General features: G+C 40.8%; 1 protein-coding gene across 6 annotated transcripts in view; it reads right to left on the reverse strand.

Moving 5' to 3' along the window:
* The window catches only part of PECAM1 (platelet and endothelial cell adhesion molecule 1), a 30,279-nt gene extending 12,100 nt beyond the window's left edge, over positions 1–18,179 (reverse strand). For 5 of the 6 annotated variants that reach the window (XM_077188291.1, XM_077188290.1, XM_077188289.1 and 2 more), the window contains exons 1-13: positions 17,871–18,178; positions 17,697–17,723; positions 16,270–16,572; positions 15,269–15,568; positions 14,885–15,154; positions 14,249–14,509; positions 13,033–13,314; positions 10,888–11,169; positions 10,348–10,455; positions 9,430–9,457; positions 5,925–5,995; positions 5,212–5,268; positions 3,917–3,985 (exon numbers count right to left, since the gene is read on the reverse strand). In XM_077188291.1, the coding sequence (XP_077044406.1) occupies positions 3,917–3,985; positions 5,212–5,268; positions 5,925–5,995; positions 9,430–9,457; positions 10,348–10,455; positions 10,888–11,169; positions 13,033–13,314; positions 14,249–14,509; positions 14,885–15,154; positions 15,269–15,568; positions 16,270–16,572; positions 17,697–17,723; positions 17,871–17,904 (2,092 nt within the window). In that variant the 5' untranslated portion in view covers positions 17,905–18,178. Of the gene's footprint in view, positions 1–3,916; positions 3,986–5,211; positions 5,269–5,924; positions 5,996–9,429; positions 9,458–10,347; positions 10,456–10,887; positions 11,170–13,032; positions 13,315–14,248; positions 14,510–14,884; positions 15,155–15,268; positions 15,569–16,269; positions 16,573–17,696; positions 17,724–17,870 lie in introns of all 6 variants that reach the window. The other variant, XM_054644911.2, reaches the window with a different exon arrangement.
* Positions 18,180–20,580: the final 2,401 nt, after the last annotated feature.

A 20,580-nucleotide genomic window follows, 5' to 3' on the forward strand; every position in this document is an offset into this window, starting at 1 on the left:
CTGATTAAATCTTAATGGCAAAAAGAAAAAAAAGTTAAATTGCTGTGCTTTGTGAAATGTCTCAGAAGAATACTTGCAGATTTTACCCTGCACAGCTTCCATTTATCTGGGAAAGGTCTCCTTTTGGACAGAGAGGCCTGAAAATAGCAAGAATAATTTTCTCTGTGGTCAGCATAAACTTCTGGCCAATAGGAGAATAGAACAATCTCCTGGATTCATTGTATGGCTGTAGTTTAAAAATCCCTGGGCAATCAAAGTGCTCCAGAACTGTGCATTTAAAACCACTTCCTTCACTTGCTGTAAAGGTCTGTGATGGCAGGGTCCAGGAGTTTGCTGTTCATGGATCTAAAAGTGCTTCAGAAACACTCACTCACTTCAGTTAAACTGAGTCTCCTAGAAAACCTCAGAATTCTATTCCAGTTTCTGTGGACCTTCAACAAACCATGAAGTTAAATTTTTCTAGTTAAAGTTAAATTAAAAGAATAATTTAATTGTTGTTTCCTCTTTGCAAAAAAAAAAAAAAAAGGAAAGAAATTAAAATTTCTGGATACAGAATCCTGTGTTTTAGCTATTAAAAATCCCCAACATTTAAAGAATTCAGACATAATGATTTGCAGACTCAGAGTCAGGACTGTTACTGCTCTGCATTGCCCTGAAGAACCCAAGTGTCTCTGGCACCACATTCTGATTTCCCAAAGCTAATTCCATTAATTTTTTGTTTTTAAATTCTGCTCAGCATCCTTTAAATGCTGTGAGCTAACACATCAGAATGGAGTTGCAAAACTGCTGTTAATTTAAACAATAGCAGCTACACTTCCCCAAGAGTCTAATCACAGCCTTCAAACTTGCAGCTTTGGCATGAACTTTCTTTGCAAAATAATTTGAAGATCTCAAGGCATATTTCAAATACTTACAGACTACTGTTTAAATTATCAATTCAGTTTCCAGTGAAGTAAGAATTAATCTTCTTGGAATTTTAATAAAAGGTAGCTCATTTTGTTTAGGACTTTTTTTAGCAGGTAACAGTCCTAAGTCTACTCCTATTGGCTCTGTGCAAAGACTTGGTTTGAGGCATTTCCTTAGTTTGCTTTTTTATTTTTTATCATACCCATTTCATTATATTGTGGTATAATGCCACTGCCCATGTTATTTCCTTTGTCAACCTTCCAAAAGTCGTCCTAGCACTGAAAAAAATGTGCCAGGAGAAATTACTTGGATGATTTGACATTTTGTTCCCAGTAATTTTATACTGTTGCCACCCTGCAGATAACTAACCAGATATAAAAGTAAAATAAGGAGAACATTCTTACTCAGCCATACTTAGCAGTTTCTGCCTTGTCACTTCAGGGATGTTTCCTGATCTGACTTTAGCCCTGCCTTTGGTTTTGCTCAGATTCCCAATAAAGGGTCTAAATCACCTTGCCATCTTTTTCCTCAGCTAAGCTTTAGGAAAGACAAGCACTGTATTTTTGTCAAGCATACAAACTTACTAAGTATTGAATTTAATAATTCCAGATAAAAGTATTCCAGAAATTAACAGTAGCTCAGACATCACTTGAAAAACAGGGTACAACAGTGTTTTCAAATGTAAGTAATTCTTTACTGATAAAGACAAGGTGTTCATCCTTCTACAATAATTTCAACTTTGTTTGAAGTGACATTCAATCAATCCCAATTCCCAGCAGTGACAAAAAGGCAGCTGTTACAGCTTAGATACTGCAGCATTTATTGCAGTAGCCTTTCACAGTACACAAAATATGACTCTCCTGCTCCTGAGAACATTAGTATTGATGTTGACAACAGTGGCAGGAGGAACAAATGATTGGAAAGATAAATTAAATTGAGGTTAGGCCAGAGAGATCAAAGAAATCTTCAGTTCCTCAAAAGGCAGAAGGAATCAGACTCTGTGTAGCTGCTGGATGAGCAATGTGTGCCCAGAGAAAAATTAATGTGATTTGCTTTGTCTTCCTTCAGAAAATAGGAGGAATCAGAAGAGGGGAAAGGGATTTGGAGCAAGGTGATAATCTGAAAGTTCTGTTCCCTAGGAAGGGCTGGTCATATCCACACACAGACATGAAAGAATATTATGACTGGGAACAAAACCTTACAATAACATCAACGTAACACAAGTATCAGCAGCAGCCCTGTGGTCAAATTCTCTCTCTGGGTGTACATGATTATTACAAGGGAATATTAAGAAACTTGGCTTTGCTTCTCTTTTCCCAAGAATAAATCTCATCCTGTTTTCATTGTGATAGGCAGTGCAGAGCTCAAGAGATAACTTGGTTTCATACAACTTCTTCTATTTAATTCTATTTAAGCAGCATCCTCAGGATGCTCTCAGGAGGAACACATGAAATACTTTCAGTGCAGTTTCCATTTCCATAACCAAAGCACTCCACTGTGTCCTGGGCCAACAAAGGAAATCGATCAGGGAGCTGTTCATATCTCTGTACACTCCAGCACAGTTCAGTCTTACAGAATCTATCAGTGTTCTGTGTGCCATGCATAGGTCTGTAGCATGAGGCAGCACTCAATTAAAATAATCTGATCTCATTTACAAACCTTGGTAAACATTATTCTGTGGTTTAATGGGGTTCTATCTACAGAGCATAGATACTACCTTATTACTTAGTCTGATATACAGGAAGAGTGTTATATAGCAAGAATGGATGAAAATGCTGTTTTTATAGGTGTGATCAATTTGATCTTGAATTTAATAGGGCTTTTAATTTAAATAATGCACTATCATATCTTATTGTTCTACACCAATGTAGAATGGTGTGCACATCATTGTAGAATTGTAGTGCACTCAGAAACAGTTGGAACAATTATTAGCCCTATTCTGAAGAAGAGTACAACAACTCTTGTCCTTCAGTGCAGAATTTAGCAGAGGTGGGTAAATAGCCTGCTTCAAACACAGGGAAGAGAGACTCTGTGATGAATGATAGCAGGAAGTGAAAACAAAAAGGACAGGAGGACTGGCTGTTCCGGGAGGGCTTGGCTGCCAGGCTTGAAGAGTGAGAACTCTTGCCCAAACATCTGTGCTACCAGCTAAACAATCATGTCTTTGGTCTCTGCAATAAGTGACTTGTCCTTCCTACCAGGAAGAAGGAAATTTATCCATTTCTTCCTCAGTCTGCTTCTCATTCAGCTGAAGCAAAGAAGCAAGAGCAGAGCGTAAACTTCTCTTGCAGGATTTATTCACTTTAACCTACTTGGAGCTCTTTGCAAATTTCTGAAAGGTTTAGCAGCTTTCAACACAAAGCCATAATGGCATTTGAGTTCTCCAGATGACACAGAATGATTGAAGTGGGCATTTGGGTGATGAATAAATGTCCATGGCTATTTCTCCTTCAAAGTTGCAGACACGTACCTCAGCCCCATGCTCTGAGGTCTGGTTACTGCAGGGAGGAGGACAAAGTTATCTGGGCATCAATATCTCATTTATCTGTTTAAGGTGCCACAAAATTCAGGATGGTCTCCAGGTCTCTCCAGACTAAGAGATTAAATCAACACTTGTCTCCCTTCTCAGCCACAAGTGAATTACATCTTTGACCCTTCAACCAGTTCCTTTACAAAGGAGGAAATTCCACTGGTTTCTGTTCTCTCCATTACCTAAAGTGAATTTGGTGTCTTTAACATGGATGTTTCACAGCAGGCTGCCTTCTGCTTAGAGCCACATCTCCACACAGCCTTCCTGTAAATGGGAATATCCCAGGGGAAGAGCTGCAGGAACAGCAGCACAGGAGCCACAGGATCAGCCAGGTTTAGAAGCACTCCTGGCAGGAGACTGTCAGCACACGAAGCACAGCCCTGGCATCCCCAGGTGCCAGTACCAGGCCAGTGTCAGGGAGCAGCAACAGCCCCAGAGTTGCTCCCAAAAATAACCCAAAGAGGCTGGAGAGTTTATTACCTCTGTGAGGATCAAGCGTGGAGACTTCAACTTCAGTGTAATCCACCTCAGCACTCTCAAGGTCAGGTCCTGCCCCAAAAATACCAAGAAGATGTTTCTTTGTAGGACTGCACATTTCATTTGAGCTGTGGGCCTGATCCTGCTGCCACTGAAATTAATGGACAAGTGCCAGCTGACTGTGATGGGTGCAGGACCAGGCCCTGTTGATGGCACAGGGGAGTTACTCTGCTAAGTTGTAAGGCCAGCCCATTTCTGAGGGTCATCCCACTCCAAAGGGCAGAAGACCAGCTAAAGGCAGATTTCTGAAACTGTGGGACATGCAAATTGTGCCTAAAACTGTTACTTGCAATGTAACACCTTCAAAAGTGGCACAATCCAAAACAGAGTAGGGAATTACCAGAGCTTCTCCCATATTCCTGTTCCACCTGCTCTTCCCTTTCTCTCCCTGCCATTACTTTCTTGTTTTCTGTGGCTGCTATGGCAGGACACTTCCCATTCTGCACTTTCCTCACATTTCAAGCCATCTTTATGTCTTTCATGGCCTCCCTCATCACCTCTCATTCTCCAAATTTCTGCTTTGCCAATTAGCCCATTTCAGCACTGTCCTCCTAAGCTGCCTCCAAGCCCCACATAAAACATTTGGAATGGAACCCACTTTCCTCCTCAAATGCTTCTGTGCCACAACACCCACAGCAAGCCTGGCAATGATCTGACATCTGACCTATAGGGGCAGTGGCTGACAGGAACTGGCTACCTGGGTACAGCAGACACAGAAACAGCTGCTGCTTTCTACTCTATTTTTAGAGTGGGGTGGGGATGGTGTTCTACCACATTTCTGTAAGAGATGGAAGGAACCACAGCATTCATTCAGACTGAAATCCTGCAGAACATGTTAGGCAGATTATTTTATTCAGATTTCATAGCAGATTATTTTTAGATTTAATTCTTAGATATTTCAAGATCCAGAGAAGTGAAGAAAGGACAGAGAAGTAAAAGAAGCAGAAATCTGTAGAAAATCTTGGGGGTTTTTTAACAAACCAGAATATTTGTTATATAGAACTTAATATTTTGACTATAAGTTGTATTTTTATACCACCTATCATTAGATGGCCTGGGATCCAGCACAGCTAATTACACTGCATAAGACAATTGATAAAAGGGTCCTATTGGTGTCATTTTGGACATGGGAAAAAAGGGACGGCCCTATCATTACTACTTCACTACCACCATTAGGAAACATCAAGACTTTCAATTATAAGATAATTTAAAAATCTATTGTTTAGGTATGGAATTACCTTTACTCTCATCTGTTGATTTCATGTGGTTTTCATTATCTTCAATGTAACCTGATCCTAAAATATGAAAGCCAAAGTTGAGCTGACAAAGTATTTATTGTAACCAATGAAATAAATGAGTTACACAGCTGCAATTCCTACTGTCATTATCTGTATTTCTGTATAACACATTCTACTTTTAGATTCCCACTAAGACATTCAGGTGGGAAGAATGTGGCTTTTAAAATAATCAGCTAACAAACACCCAAGGGGCAACTTTGTCTATGTCAGGTGCTCTAAACATCACATCCACCTGCCATTGCCAAGTGCACTGAGGTCCTGCAATGAAAGGTGCCCAGGCAAGTTAACATCTCTGTACTGTGGTCACATCACAGGGCCATGTGCCACAGCTCAAATTTCCTCTCTGAAATAATTTTCTTGCAGCTGTGTCAAAAGCAGAAAGTAATTTTCTTTTACCATGATTTCTCCATCTGTGATATTGTCAATTGATTGCCTGGGAGAAGTGTCAGACTTATAAACCAATCTGTGTAAGACGTGCTCATAAAAACTGTGCAAAGACAAAATGACAGAAGATACCTTGGACAATGTTATTGGTATCCCTCTGTATACCCAAAACATTGGGCCCCATCCAAACAGTAACTATGAAATCCAGAACTTTAAATAGATGTTTAATTTAACCAATTTACTAACAGTCTTATGGCATAATAACCTACCTGAATAGTAGTTTCCATCACTGGGTGGTCTTGTTAGTTTTTCACTTGTCAAGTTTGGAGCCAAGGCAGAACTGAAAAACAAACCAATAAAATTCGATGTAATTATCCAAAACAGTCAATAAAACCAACAACATTATTCTGTGCAAAGATCAGTCACTGTCTATGCTGACTACCACATATTCTTAACCACTGAAACTAATGAAAATTTTGCCTTTGCTTTAGGAGAAACACAAGGAAACTTTAAAGTCAAAAATATGTTCCCTATTGCATTATTCTTCTTTATGACATCTGTATTTTAAATTTTATTCCATAGCTAAATGCATTCAGATACAGACCTGACATTCTTGTATTTCACTTATCTGGCTTTTTTTTTCTATTTTTAGAGTATTTCCTCATCCTGTTGTTGTGTTAGCAGGTGGAACATGAAGCACAACCATCTATTGTCTGCAGGTGTGCGCTGTAACAAGCTGTATTCATGTGAAGCAAGGCTTACAGCCCTTTATACACAGAAATATTGCATGACTATCATAAAGCAGGTTTGGTTTAACCCCAGATGGCAGCTAAACATCACACAGCCACTCGCTCACTGCCCTGCCCTGCCACAGAGGGATGGGGAGGAGGATTGGGAAAAGATAAACCCCACGGATTCAGATAAGAACAGTTTAATAATTCAAATAAAGTTAATAATAATAATAGCAGTGAAAATGAGAGAGCGAGAGAGAGAGAGAAACCCCAAGGAAAACAGGGGATGCCCTGAGCAGCGAGCAGCACCTCCCGCGGTCCCAGGCTCAGCGCGGTTTTGCCGCCGGGGCTGTGCTGTGACAGCGACCAGCACCTGCTTTATTCAACCTTCAGTAACCCTGCAACAGAAAGGTCTTCCAAGAGGTGGGACCAGGCAGCTGCTTCATTTCCTCCATCTCCAAGGCTGCTACACTGAAAGCCCACCAGGATTCTTCCGGGTCCTTGAACTACCCACTCCTGAGACAGTCTGTGCCCATGGAACCTCTGCGCCAGTCCCAGTGGGGGCTTCTGATTCCCAGTCAGGCTGATTTCAGCCTCCAGCAGTCAGCTCTTGGAATCCCCCTCCAGAAACACAAGTGGTTTCTGTCCTTTCACAGCCTGATAACATCAGGGTACACCGTGCACCCGGATCTGCTACAGCCTTATACTCCTGGGGGGCTGACGTGGGGGGCCACGTGATCCACACAGTCCAGTGAACAAGGCTGTCCCTCTCTTCCACACGGCTGGAGGCAGAGCCCCTCTAGTCTTGGTCATAGGTTTATGCAACTTGCTTCTTGTGAAAATAGAGTGGAATTCCTTTCCATAGGATCAGGAATAAGATCAGCCCTTCCGCTCTGTCTGAGGAACTGCCCACTGCAGACCACAGCAGCAGCTTTCCTGGAAGAAGCCCTCTTGTGATTGTTCTTCCTTGCAATTCATGTAGGCCTGAAGTAGAATTTCTATCCCTATTCCTCATGTTGTCTCTGTAGACCTGCAGAAAAAGCCAGGGTCTCCCCTGGTGTGTACCCTCAATATCCTCCCTTGACCAACGACCCTTTCTGTTACCAGCTGAGATTCTGCACTGGGCACGTGGGGAGTACAATCTAGATCCTCTTTCAGCTGCTCAACTGGCTTCTCCACAGCAGGGACAATGGAGGAAGAGATTTTTCTGTGTACTGCAAGAGTTGGGGAGCCACTGCCTCCACCACTGGTGCCTGTTTGTGTCTCCAGACAGCACTGCCAATGAGCTGGTGTAAAATGATGTACACATTTCTGATACTTGGTGTGTGCACAGTAGACTTCATCTGGATCTGTGAGGGACCATGTGTTGTTTGGGTCATAATAAATGATCTACCTCTAAGCATGGCTAGTTCCCTGCTGTACTGAGTACCTCTCTCCATCATGGTCCATTCTCTGGGTGAAACAGAACATCCTCCTTGAAGAAATACCTTTCCTTGACAAGAGCCGCTTCCAGAGGCTGAGGACTTGTGTTACTCTTCCAATCACCCTGTCAATTCACCCTTCCCTAGAAAATGATCACAGCTGCTTGGCTTCCCTACTCCCTAATTCCACAGCACCAGCCCCATTATCCCAGCATCTGAGCATCCAGGTGATAACATGCTCACCTGGATGATGGCTGAAATCCTTTTGCATATCCTGCAGCTCACTCAGGGATAGGGATCAGGTGCCTCTTGTTCTGCCTCTTCCTCCTGTTCTCGTTATGACCTTGCTTTATCCTTTACTAAACAAGCCATCCTTCCTGGGCATTTCTCTTTCTTTTTTGAGGGGCAACTGCTACAGACAGGGGTTGGTCCTCTGGTTCAGCTGCATCACCCACCCCTGGGGTGAGCAATCCCAGTGTCTGTGGTTCCTGGAGTTTGAGTGCCCACTGTGCCTGTCATGGGGGTTGGAGTAGCTGCAAATAATTTTTTGACCCTAAACAAGAGCTGAACCACATTCAGCCACTGCTGGTTCCTACCAATAGGACCATGCTGGTTCCAGCATCCCAAGTATCATCAAAATTTTCCTAATTCTCAAAGGCTGTGATAATTAGGCTGGAGAAGAAAGGGAGGCTGTGGGAAGATGGCTCTCCTCCATAGGCTGGTTGTCCGAGGAGTCGGGTAAAAGATGTAATTGTGAATAATTCCCAACAGGTGTCTCCCCACGCACAGGTGATGGCAGCGCTGAGACCCGACCAGGTGAGTTAAAACAACACCCTGAGCCCTGCCCCAAAGGCAACAAACACAACAGGGGGCAGTAGTGCAAGCAACGTGTTGGAGAACACAGCTCTGAGAGCAAACAAATCAACACGGTGACCAGTGGCTATGAAACCACAAGGAATGCTTGTAGCAAGCTTGTTTCAACATGCACTGGTCAGAGCTGTTGTTAACTTCGAGTCCCACGTTGGGTGCTGTTGTGGTTTAACCCTAGCTGGTAACTAAGCACCCTCCCTCACCCACCCCACCCCCAGTGGGACGAGGAGAAGATTGGAAAAAGGTAAAACCCAGGTTTTACAGTTGAGATAAGAACAGTTTAATGATTGAAATAAAGTAAAATATATAATAAAAATAATAATAGTAGTAGTAATAATAATAATAGAAGGAGAGAGAGACAGAGGAGTAAAACTCGGGAAAAACAAGTGATGCTCAATACAATTGCTCAGCACCTGCTGACTGATGCCCAGCCCAGCCCTGAGCACTGACCAGTGCCTCAGACAATTTCCCCCCAGTTTCTCTACTGGCAATGACACTCTGTGGTGTGGAAGATCCCTTTGACAGTTTGGGTCAACTGTCCAGGCCACCATCCTGCCTGGCTTCTTGTGCCCCTGCTCGCTGGCAGAGCATGGGACACTGAAAAGTCCTTGACTTAGTGTAAGCACTACTTAACTAAACAGCAGTGTTATCAACATCATTCTCACACTAAATGCAAAACTCAGCACTGTACCAGCTACTAAGAAGAAAATTAACTCTATCCCAGCTGAAACCCAGACAGGGAGGCATCTTACCCAGACATCTCCATGGATGGTCCTTTAGCTTGACAGAGAAAAACAAAACTTCTATTAATAGGTTGTAAAAGCAAAGAATTTAAAAGTAAAAATTAAAACCAAATATATAGTGATTGTCTACTCCTGTCAGAGGAGTTTCTCCTGGCTATCACAAAATTAATTACATCATGTCTTGTTTACCTTATTATTATTTTAATTATACTAATTACCTAACATCTTGTTTATCTTCCATGTCCCCTAAATCTCTCTTTCACAGAGAACTGTATATCCCAGACCCCAGATTTTAACCTAGCCAATTTAAACAATCTGGGACACTGAAATTCTTCAAATTTTCCCAAATAATTTGCTATGTACAGGGTATCACAGGATAAATCAGATTTACTTATTTTCTGAAATAACAAGACCTAAAAAAAATACCTTAATGATAATAGACAAATCCCTCAATGAAATTGTATTACAGAGTGGAAGAAAAAAACCTAATCCCATAAATTAATAATCTAAGTTTGCTTCATGAGGACTAGAGAGGTAGCTCGATTACACCTGAGTTGGGACCCCAAATCAAATTTTTATAGCTCTATAAGGGATCAGAAACCTCTTCAGGTCTTGTCAGCCTCTACATTGCCTGAGGCTGAATTTCAGACCTAGGACTGCATGGGAACAGAGTAATTCTGGCCTATTTTATAACCTTTGCTTCCCTAGGGCCTGCCCAGCACTATTAGTTACATGTTTTGCCCAATATGCTTGGAAAGCTTCAGCACATTTGCAGCCTAATTTGAGTCACCTAGCATTTCTAAGTAGATTCTTTTAATTGTGTTTAGTCATCTCTGAAGCCTCACCCCCACAAGCCTTTGCTGCTGAGACAAATGCAAGTTTAACTGCGATACATTTGTCCCAAAACAAAGAGAGGGGGGACATTACCCTTTTTCTTCTTACGCAAAAACCACCATAAAGCGACTGCTCCTGCTCCTGCCATGGCTGTCAGGACAAATGCAGCAATGACTCCTTTCTGCCAAGCTGCTAAGATGACTGCAAATAAGAAAAACATGTTTAAGAGAGTAGTTAGTGACAGGTCAACACTACCAAATTCTGTAATTCCTGACCTTTCATTTTACTACACATCATCCTTCTTACACACTGGGGAAGATCTTGGAAGAGACTTGTGTGCCAAGTCCTCTAGTGAGCCTCTCCTTTGTGACCAAAAGCTCAAGCTTGTGATCAACAGCTTGGTTTTAGTTTGCATCTTGCTCCTTTGGCTTTTGGGCACCCCCTTAATTTTTCTATGTAAGCTGGACAATCTCTGTTTATAAAGACATCTCTCAGTTTAACTTCTGGAACAAAAACCACCAGTAAGGTGGCATTAAGCACTCCAATAAGGGAGTTACACTGAGGAACATCTCAAATCAGATGGCCTCACCTGTAAAGGTGACAGAACTGGCAGTTTATCATTAATGAGCTCACCACTGATGGTTATTGGACGGCTCCTCACGTCCACGCTGGCTCGGTTCGAAGCCACGCAATAATAGGTCCCTGTGTCCTTCCTCTTCATTGTTTTCTTGTGCCATATGGTTCTGTCTGAATATTCCCTTACTTTATGAAGAAGAACTTCATGATCAGTTTTTTTAAAAAACTTGAAGTCAATTGGCCAAGATCCTTCCTTCACAGAGCAGAGGAAAGCAGTATCACTGCCAACTTCTACTTCTCCATACGGAACACTGCCCAAACTGGCACCCCTGATGGGTACTACAGAGGAAGGCACAAAGAAAACAAATATTAGCACTATTAGAAATAACTTTGATGACAAAATATTGTATTGTAGAAATGCTTGCTTTAATGCTTAGTTAAACAGAGACTGAATGCACAGTATTAATCTTTCTGAACAGTCTCTGCCAGACAGCATCCTCTAGTAAATATTTTTATAGATCCAGAAATAGAGAGGGCATGATAAAGAAACAAAGCAGACACAGGAAAAAATTATATCCATTCCAGAGAGGTCAGTCAGTCTCTTTCCTTAAAATCCTTTGGATGCCCCTCTGGCCCCAGCCTACAAATGATTTAGTTTCCAGAAATAATACACTCAGCAGTTCCATTGTTTAAATAATTATGGTGCAATTTATGTAGTTCTGCTTTCATAGTTATGTAGAGTTATGCTGGATTATGCTAACTCCGTGGTAAGTGTGTTCTTGTAACTTTTAATATACAATAGAGGGTGTCAGGAGATAACGGATCAAATTCTCCAAAAGCATAAGCAAATCCCAAATTTCAATGGCTACAGATATAGCAAGCACAAGGAGAGAAGTTAGTTTGCATTTGAAGAAGTTGTAAGAATATGCATAGCCAAATCATAGTTTTTAAGTCTGCTGGTTTACAAATGAAGCACGTGAGCATACACAGAACTAGCCTAGGAGCAGATGAGCTTCAGCCTTTGTAATTATAGGGGGAAAAATGGACACACATTGTGTGATGCAAGACATGTAGAATGTCAGTAGCTTTGCAAAATGTTTGGGATATGAAGCATGTTTTGCTGAAATTCCCAAAGAAAAATTCTCTGGAAATATTAGAAATGTGTTTGGGGAAGAGCTATAGATAACACAAGGCAGATGTAAAGAAGGAATCATTAAGGCAACACTGGTACAGAAGCAGAGGAAGGAAACCAGATTTGACATGAAAAGAGGGTGGTCATGGAGGCTGTATTTGTATTAGGAAGTGGATTTAGATATAAGACATGGGCTACTGTGACTGAGCCCCTGACAGAGAGAATTGCTCTGGAAAACATAAGTCCTTTTCCAGAGCTGGTACAGACAGACAGGACAGAATACAGAGAATTTGAGTCACCACCTCACCAGTGATGGACTGTGGAAGACTGGCTAACAAGGCTCCAAACAATGACCTTCTCTTCAGAACTTCTAAACAGTGCCACAACATATCCCAAACCACAGCTCTGACACCTGGGATATACCAGTTCCAGCAAAGAAATACCCACTTGTTAATGGACTAAAATTATGCTTTGTGTTTGTTTATTTGTACCTTGTTAGTACAAAATACCTTGACTTTAAATCTCCCTAGATAAAACTCTTCAGAGTTTTATCATTCAGCTTCTCTCTAATGTTAGTAAACAGTGGAACTGATGAATTTAAGGTGAGTCCTAAGGTGCTGTAGTCTGGGTGAATGCAAATACTGTATTAAAAAGCCCTGTTTGGGAGCTCAGCAAGTGGAGAGTGTGCAATAATCCAACAGACTCAAAAGAAATGCAACAATTCTGCATTTATCTGTTCCAGTCATACATAACTCAGTGTCAAAACTTGGAAAACAGCCTATTAACCACAAGTTTATCTTATTAAGACCAACACAATTTGGGTTTAAACCAGGATGCAAAGCTGAAAACTCCTCGGTAGAGAGAAATTAGCTCTTCTTTTTCAAAGATCAAGAATTGACTTCTGCTCTGGTCCAGGACTACTGTGCTGTGATAGGCAAATATTTTAACTCAAGTGAGCAAGAACTGGCAAACATTTCACATCCATTTTTCTTGGCCCACCACTTGTTGCTACAGTTTCAAAACTCTAAATATTACATTAGACAAGAAGAAGAAGAATTAAACAGACTTACCTATCACTGTGACATTTAGAGTATTGCTGGTTTTCACACCGCTGGAGTGATTGTTTCTAGCATCACATCTGTACCCTCCATTGTCATTTAGTCCAATATCTTCATCCAAGAATGTAGCATATGTGTCATTAGTTACATTTTTCTTAATTTCATCCCCTTTGTAGAATGTGAATGTTATTGGTGGTGTTCCCATCACTGAATGACAGATTAATTGTAGAGGCTTTCCTAATACCACCTCTGGTGAGCCACTGACAACAGAAAGAGTTGGCTTGGAGACTGGAGCTAAAAGGTGAATTAAAAAATTGTTACAAATTACACTGCATAAGGCCAAAAGAAAACAGAAATATACAATATTTTGTAGAAAACATAAGTATACAATATTTAGCTAGTTTGCAGACACAGTCTATATTGGGAAGCTCTTCCTCACTGATAGAATGGAAATGGGGGGTTTGAAGAAATCAATAGCAAAGATAATAGAACATATATGACTTTGAACAAAGCAACATACAGGGACAATATGAAGCAAAACAAGGAAAGGATCAGTGACACACCTGTAGATCATCCAAACTCCAAAAGTATTTCTGACCCAAGGAACAAGTCTGCTCTGTGTATGACCTGAGAGAGATTGCACAGCTCCTCCTCAGGAGGAGCACAGTGAACAATGCAGTTCATGCCTTGGACAGACTGGAGAACCACTGTGCCTGCTCCATGAGAGGGAAGGGCACTGGAGTACTCTGAGCTGGTCAGGGGCTGTGCTTGATAAACCAATAAACCACTGGCTTTGCTAGAGTAGAGCCAAGCACATGACCTCTGGCTCTGCTGGCTTTCCGCCTGGAGGGGCAGGGGCAGGATTCAAGGCAGGCACTGACAGAGCTTCAGATCAAAGTGAAAGTTTTGCAGAACATTCCTGGCTCCTGCAAATGGCAGTGAATGAGAGTTTATCTGGTCCCTAGCAGAACCTAGAGACCAGCAGGAAGCCATTCCAACACCCTTCTCCGAGGGCCAGCCCTGGACACTATGACTTGATTATATCACAATGCACCAAATCCTCTGCAGCTAAAGCACATCCCACAGAAATTCATGTTGTGAGAACTAACAGACACCCTGCTAGTTCATGGACTGGAGACTGATTCTGTAAACAGATGGCCTTATTTCAAAGCTTCTGGTTTAGATCCTTCCCCCACCCTGGTGGTTCTAAGCCTCTGTGTCGACTCACCATAAACACTTATCCTTACAGGTTTGCTCTCCTTGATTATTCCTTTTACTTCAGCTTTGCAGGTGTAAGATCCAGTATCATTCACATTAACTTTAATTGCTAAGATTTTAGATTTTTTCAACAGGATGTCTCCACTGGAACTTTTCCGTAGGATGGAGAAGTTGGCTCTCCGTAAACCATTAATGCTGCAGTTCAAAATTAAATCTTTATTTTCATCCAACTGAGTCATAGAAGCAGATAGTGTTGGCTTGGGAAATAATTCTGCAAGATAAAAAGAGAGCTGATTCATTCAAAATGAGCCTGGAAGAATATGACTACTTATCTCAAAGTATACAGAGTGAAGGACATACTGATAGTTTATAATTTGGGAACAAAAAATTGTGTTATTTTAATATTATTGTATTTTCATGGAAAACAGAAACTTAGCATTTGCTTGAAACCACTTTTCACAGGTTATTTGAGGATATTATTTTAGTTGGGAAGTATAGGTGGGCAAAAATCAGAAACAAAAATCTAACTAGCCTTTAACTTACAGAAAATTTACACTTGGATCTGGAGGTTACACTTGGATCCCGAGTTCTGCCAAATTTAAATATTAATACTTTGAGTAAAATCTAAGATGAACAGAGGTTTTACCTGACACAAAGACATTCAGTTTGGTGGTTTTAGACACTGCTCCTTGCTCCACCTTACACTGGTATTCACCACTGTCCTCTTGAGTAGCTAATGTAGAGTATTTCAGAAATTTCTTATCTCGTACACTGTTCAGTATTGTTCTGTTTTTCTGGAAGATGATTTCAATGCCACGCATTTCAGCTGCCACGGTTGAGCACTCAAATTCTATTATGTCTCCTTCTGTAAAGTTATTGGAGGGCCTAGTGATCAGAGTGGGCTTTCTAAATGGTTCTGCAAGAGAATAGATATAAACATACAGATAGATAGATATACATGTAAATATCTGACCCAATTTTTATCTATGGCTAGCAAAGAAATGTAAAAAGAAAAGTTGAAACAACTTACCCTTGACTGTAACAAGTGTTTTGTTGCTGTGTTGGGAGCTTTCCCATCCAGTTTTTACTTGTCTCTTGCCAAAGCAATCAAATTGTAAAATATTATCTCCCGCTTCAACATAATATTCCATTTCAGAAAAATTTTGGTTTTGTTCAGCTACACGTTTTTCTATAGGCTCTGAATTTGTCTTTATCTTCCGGAAAAAGAACTCTAAAGGAGGAACTTCTTCTGGCAGCTCACAACGTAATTTCACAATTTCACCCTCTGAAACTTCTTTTTTGTCAGCAGTCAGGATTGGCTTGGTCATTCCTTACAATAGAAAACAAAGAAAAGAAACAGAACTTTGCATAAGCCTGTAATAAACTGTACCTCTGATGACTATGGGAAGGATTTATACTGATTAACAGATGCAAATATTTTGCAAGAACCAAAAGATGACCCCATAACTACTCAGTGCTGACAAATTCTGTCCAAGATGTTTTTCCAAGGGGAAAATGTCACGTCCAGTCAAGAACCTGTCTAGAGAGTGTATGGATGGAAGTGGCCTCTGTTCTCACAAGAGATGAAAGAACAAGACTGAGACAACATTGTCTGCAAAAGTGGCCCATGGCTGATGCTGGCTTTGGTGCTGGCTCCCACACCCTGAGCACCCCTGTAGGTCATTTCCAGCATTTCCAGGAATCTGCCCATCCCTCATCACAGTTATTGGGGTGGGCACAACTTTCACAAATAATTCTTTCTCTAGCCTAGGGAACAGAGGCTCAGGATAGTGGGGATGGTGGCACAGACTGTGTTCCTGCCTAGCACTGATCTGGCCTGGAGCCTTGGGGTCCTGAGCTCATTTCTGTGCCTTAACATGGGGGATTAGTGTCAAACTCTCATCAAGTACTGTGATGTCAAGGATAAAACACACTTTTCAAGATACCTTGTTTAAGTACTGACTATTATTCCTTCCCTGTAAGGTTGTTCTCTCTCTGTATCTCATCTGCCATGTCTGACAGAACACTCACCTGCAACCCAAACATAGATGGGCTTACTGATAACCAACTTGTCACCTGCTTTCACCCTACATTCATAGTCTCCTGTATCTGCAGACTTGGCCACAGGTATTTCATACCGTGCATCTTCTTTGTCTGATATGGTCATAAATACAAGCTTCCCATCCTTAAAAAATGTGAAATTGTGCTTCAGCTGGAAATCAGTATTTTTGCTAATATCAGCGTGGCAGATGATTGACATTGGAGCTCCATTCTTCACTTTGTCAGATGGTTCAACCTTGATTTTAACTCCGTTGAAAGTAAAAACTTGATAAACTATAAAAAAAGAAAAACTTATTTTTATTTTAAATTAGTCTAATACAACACAGTTATCTCAAACTGTCACATTTAAATTACAAAAATTAATTTTTAAATTTACATTTCATTTGATAGAAATATTGTCATTTAAATTGATAAGTGCTTTTAGAAATAAAGCTCATGGTATTATTTATATAAGTATGTATATGTGTATAGAAATGTGTGTGCATAGAAATATATTCTGGTTTTATAACCACAGCAAGAAAAAGAATTTGTGGCTTAAATGTTACAACTGTTAGGCTCCTGGTATAATTGATATTTATGTTCTCTCATCTCGAGAAACAAGTATAGAGAAAGATGGATAAGTTTATTCATTTTCTCTTCCTTTAGAACTTACATTTCTGAGCTATATCCATTTTGGTCAGGATTTGTATTAGAAATTGCTATTCAAATAGAAAAACTTTCCTGCATCTAAAGAAATCCCTTGTCCTGCACACTTCCCAGCTATTTATAATGAGTCCTTACTAGAGAGAGTCTGGGCCATAAAATCAGTGAAAAGCTGTGAATTTCTTTGCATATGAATAAACCACATGACAGCAAGGAGCAAACATTTCTCCCAGGTGATGGGAAAAAGGAAGCATGCAGAATGTACGTGCTGGGAGCCAGCAGGATGATAAGATAAAAAGTAAACATGTTCCTTTCAGAACACAATTTCTCAGCTCTGCTCAGACATGATCAATTCTTTTGCAAGACCAGGAGACAGTGCCCTTAACTTATATTCTATAATTTTATCCTTCCTTCTTCTTTGTGGGCATGAGAGGGATTCTTACATATCAAAACAAAATGCTAATTTTCTCTGCTACCTGTTTTGTGGCTCAGTAAAACAAATTACTTTAGGAAAGATTTCACCTTTATTAAGGTATAAATAGCACATCTCTGATTTAAACACTACACCAAGAAACACCAGCAAGTAAGCCCTTTTTTTTTTTCATATAGCCAAATTTCATACTGAGCTATTGTACAGGAAATCCAAATAAACTCTGTTATAGATGCATACCAACTGAGGAATTAGTTAAATTAGTTTTATTAAATTTCTACATAAAAACCCTCAACAAAACAACAAAAAATCTACCATTCCCTACCTTTCCCCTGAGCGTAAAGTTCTGAACCTGGGGGAAAAAAAAAAAAGAGAAGAAATGTTATTTTCAAAGCTTACAGATTGAGACTCAGTGATGCAAAACTGTAAAAAGCCTCAACCAACCCCAGACAAAGCAGCAACACATCTACCCAGCCAGAGATTCAGTTATCAAACTTACACTGCAAGAAAATCACCAGAAGAGCAAGATACATCTCGTTCCTGAAGAGCAGACACTTCAATTCCAAAATAAAACAATGCTCATTATCAGAGGTGGTGCCTCCAGGTACCAAAACCACGTTATGCTTTTTTCCCTTGTTGTTTTATGGAAACAGATAAAAATTTGCCATTAAAATTTGTACGTTTTCCCCGATCTTCAGCAGAAACTGGCTGGATCAAGTAATCGTTCCCATTACTGGAAACTGGAAATGGCAAACAATGAGAATGTAAATGCTGCTCCCAGGCAGATTACTGGTCAGGAAGTGACTGGACTTTTCCTGAGGGCGCTACCAAATACGTTTGCTTTGTTTAATTTCTTAAGGTGTATTAAAAAAACAAGAAGTTCCAATGACATTATCCTGCAGTTCCTGTCAATATGGGTATTTTTAAGTCATGATTAACCATTTAAGAACAGAAATTACCTTTGCTACTTGACCTCAGCAGATACTTGAGCAAATACTTGCCTTCATCCTAACAGAAGACTCTTTCAGAGAATAGATGTACAGAATTACTCATTTTCCCCCTTTACCTCCATTTCTAGGTCTCCCATTTTTGCTGTGGCAAAGATCACCTTTACTGTAGTTTACACAATAAATTCAAATTATCTCAAAAGGCAGAGGTACTGTTGTGTGAGACCAGAATATTGACAGGTGGATCTTTCATACTACCATCATTTATCAAAACCACCAGATTTTATTTTATGCAGTTAGGACAGCACAAAGGACACACAATCACAAACCCTAAACCCCTCAGGAAAGAATCAGATGGAGTTCCAGTTCTCAGCAGAAATCTGCAGCAGCACTGGCACAATTTGAAACAGAGAATGCTTCCCCATTTCCAGGATATTCCTCTCAGTATATCAGCCTACTTTTAAGTCACACTTAAGCCATTCCCTCTGGCCCTGGTACTGACTGAAGCCTACAGGATGGATAAAGTGAAACCAAGCCCTTCAGAAAGTTTCTCAAGTTGTGTGACCCAGAACTCCCCAAACTGTGATTTAGTTATTCTTGAAAACTGAGTGCTCAGCTCTTAATCTCTTTGTTCTTTTCCTCTGTGGACAGAGCCAATGCTTTCCTTTAAATCCAGCAACATTTTCCAGGCTTGTTATACACTGCATAAAACAATACAAAATTACAAAACACAGAAGTCCATAAATGAGACAGACAGTTCTCATAAAGCTTCACTGTTCATATGAAATCCCTTTCTTTCCTCCTGGGGTGAATGAAAGCTCTAGTTTTCCCCCAAACCACTATTTTAAAGCTTTAAGTCTACGTCAATGATGGTATTACCCACATCAGCGTGGAATTTTACAAAAGGAAACAGAAGGAAAACACTCATCTATTTAACAATGTATGGGCTGCAAGAACCTCTGGCTGTTTTACAGAATGGCACAATAGTCACAGCAATTAAGACCGAGCTGGTAACCAGCACCAGTGTTTGTCCTGCTCAGGCCAGGCTGTTTGAAACAACCACCAACAAAAGCCTGGTGGCTTGGCCAGCTGCCAGCCATGGTCCCCAGAGACAGGTAAAGGAAAAGAGTAGGAGGACACGTGGCAGGTGGAGAACAAAGGTAAATCAACTTTTGCCATTGGTAACAAAAAAATAGGAAGGAAGGAGATTTTCCCCTTCCCCCTTTCCCCGTGGAAGAATTCAGCAGGACATAAAAAGCCCAGCAAAACCACAACAGTCTTTCCCACGGGGGGACAAAGGTTCCTCTGAGCCCCAGCAGGGGAAGGAGGGTGAGGGTGGGCCAATATCCTTCAGAAGGGCAGCAGGGCTCAGGTCAGAGCCAGGTTCACGTGGAAAGGGCAGCTTTAGGATGAAATAGCTCAGGATTAAGGTTTAATGGTGCCAAAACAGGAGCCTGTTGCCAGATGTCACTCCCAAGTGAAGTCCATTTCACAAGATCCTCCAGGCTGATTAAACTGTCATATTCCTGACAAGCCTCAACGTGTCTTGGAGAGGAAAATCAAGCTGCTATTGCCCCAAACCCAAGAATTAAATTCTACTGCAGGAATTTAGGCCAAAATGATATGAAACTTGAGAGAAAACCATTTCAAACACACAAGAACATTTTGATACCATCTTCCACGCTTAAACTGGAAACCACATTGACCTAAATAATGTAAACTTAAAGTACCTGTGCCAGGAACACACATGCATATTTTCCTGACAGCCATTTTAATGCCATCTCTCAAGATACATATTTCTGAATTACACAAGATCAAATTTAGTCTAATTCACATCATATAAAAAACTCTATTCAATCCCTATTATAGCTCTGGGAAAAGCAGAATTGACCTCAGAAATGCAACACACCTTCTGAAGCAGCCAGAATAGCCATTATAACCTGACTGAATGCCCTTTGAAACCCATGGGAATCATCACATTTAATCTACTGCCAATGAATTGGACCCTTACACACTAAACCTCATCTGGGAATTCACAATCCCTGTTTCTGCTGGCTGGATCCTCTGCTGCTTGCTCTCATGTGACATTTCCTAAGAGCCACCAGCTCTGGCAACTGAACAGAGCTTTGCTGCAATGAGAGCAAAGCCTATTTCCCTAACTAAAGGAAAAATGCTGAATAAGATTTTCAATTTTTTCCCTCTGCAAATAGAATGCTTTTAGGCAGTCCCTTACAACAGGAAAGGCAGCTCAGAGTTCCCAGC

Source organism: Agelaius phoeniceus, chromosome 19, assembly GCF_051311805.1.
Source record: "Agelaius phoeniceus isolate bAgePho1 chromosome 19, bAgePho1.hap1, whole genome shotgun sequence".
Lineage (NCBI taxonomy): Eukaryota > Metazoa > Chordata > Aves > Passeriformes > Icteridae > Agelaius > Agelaius phoeniceus.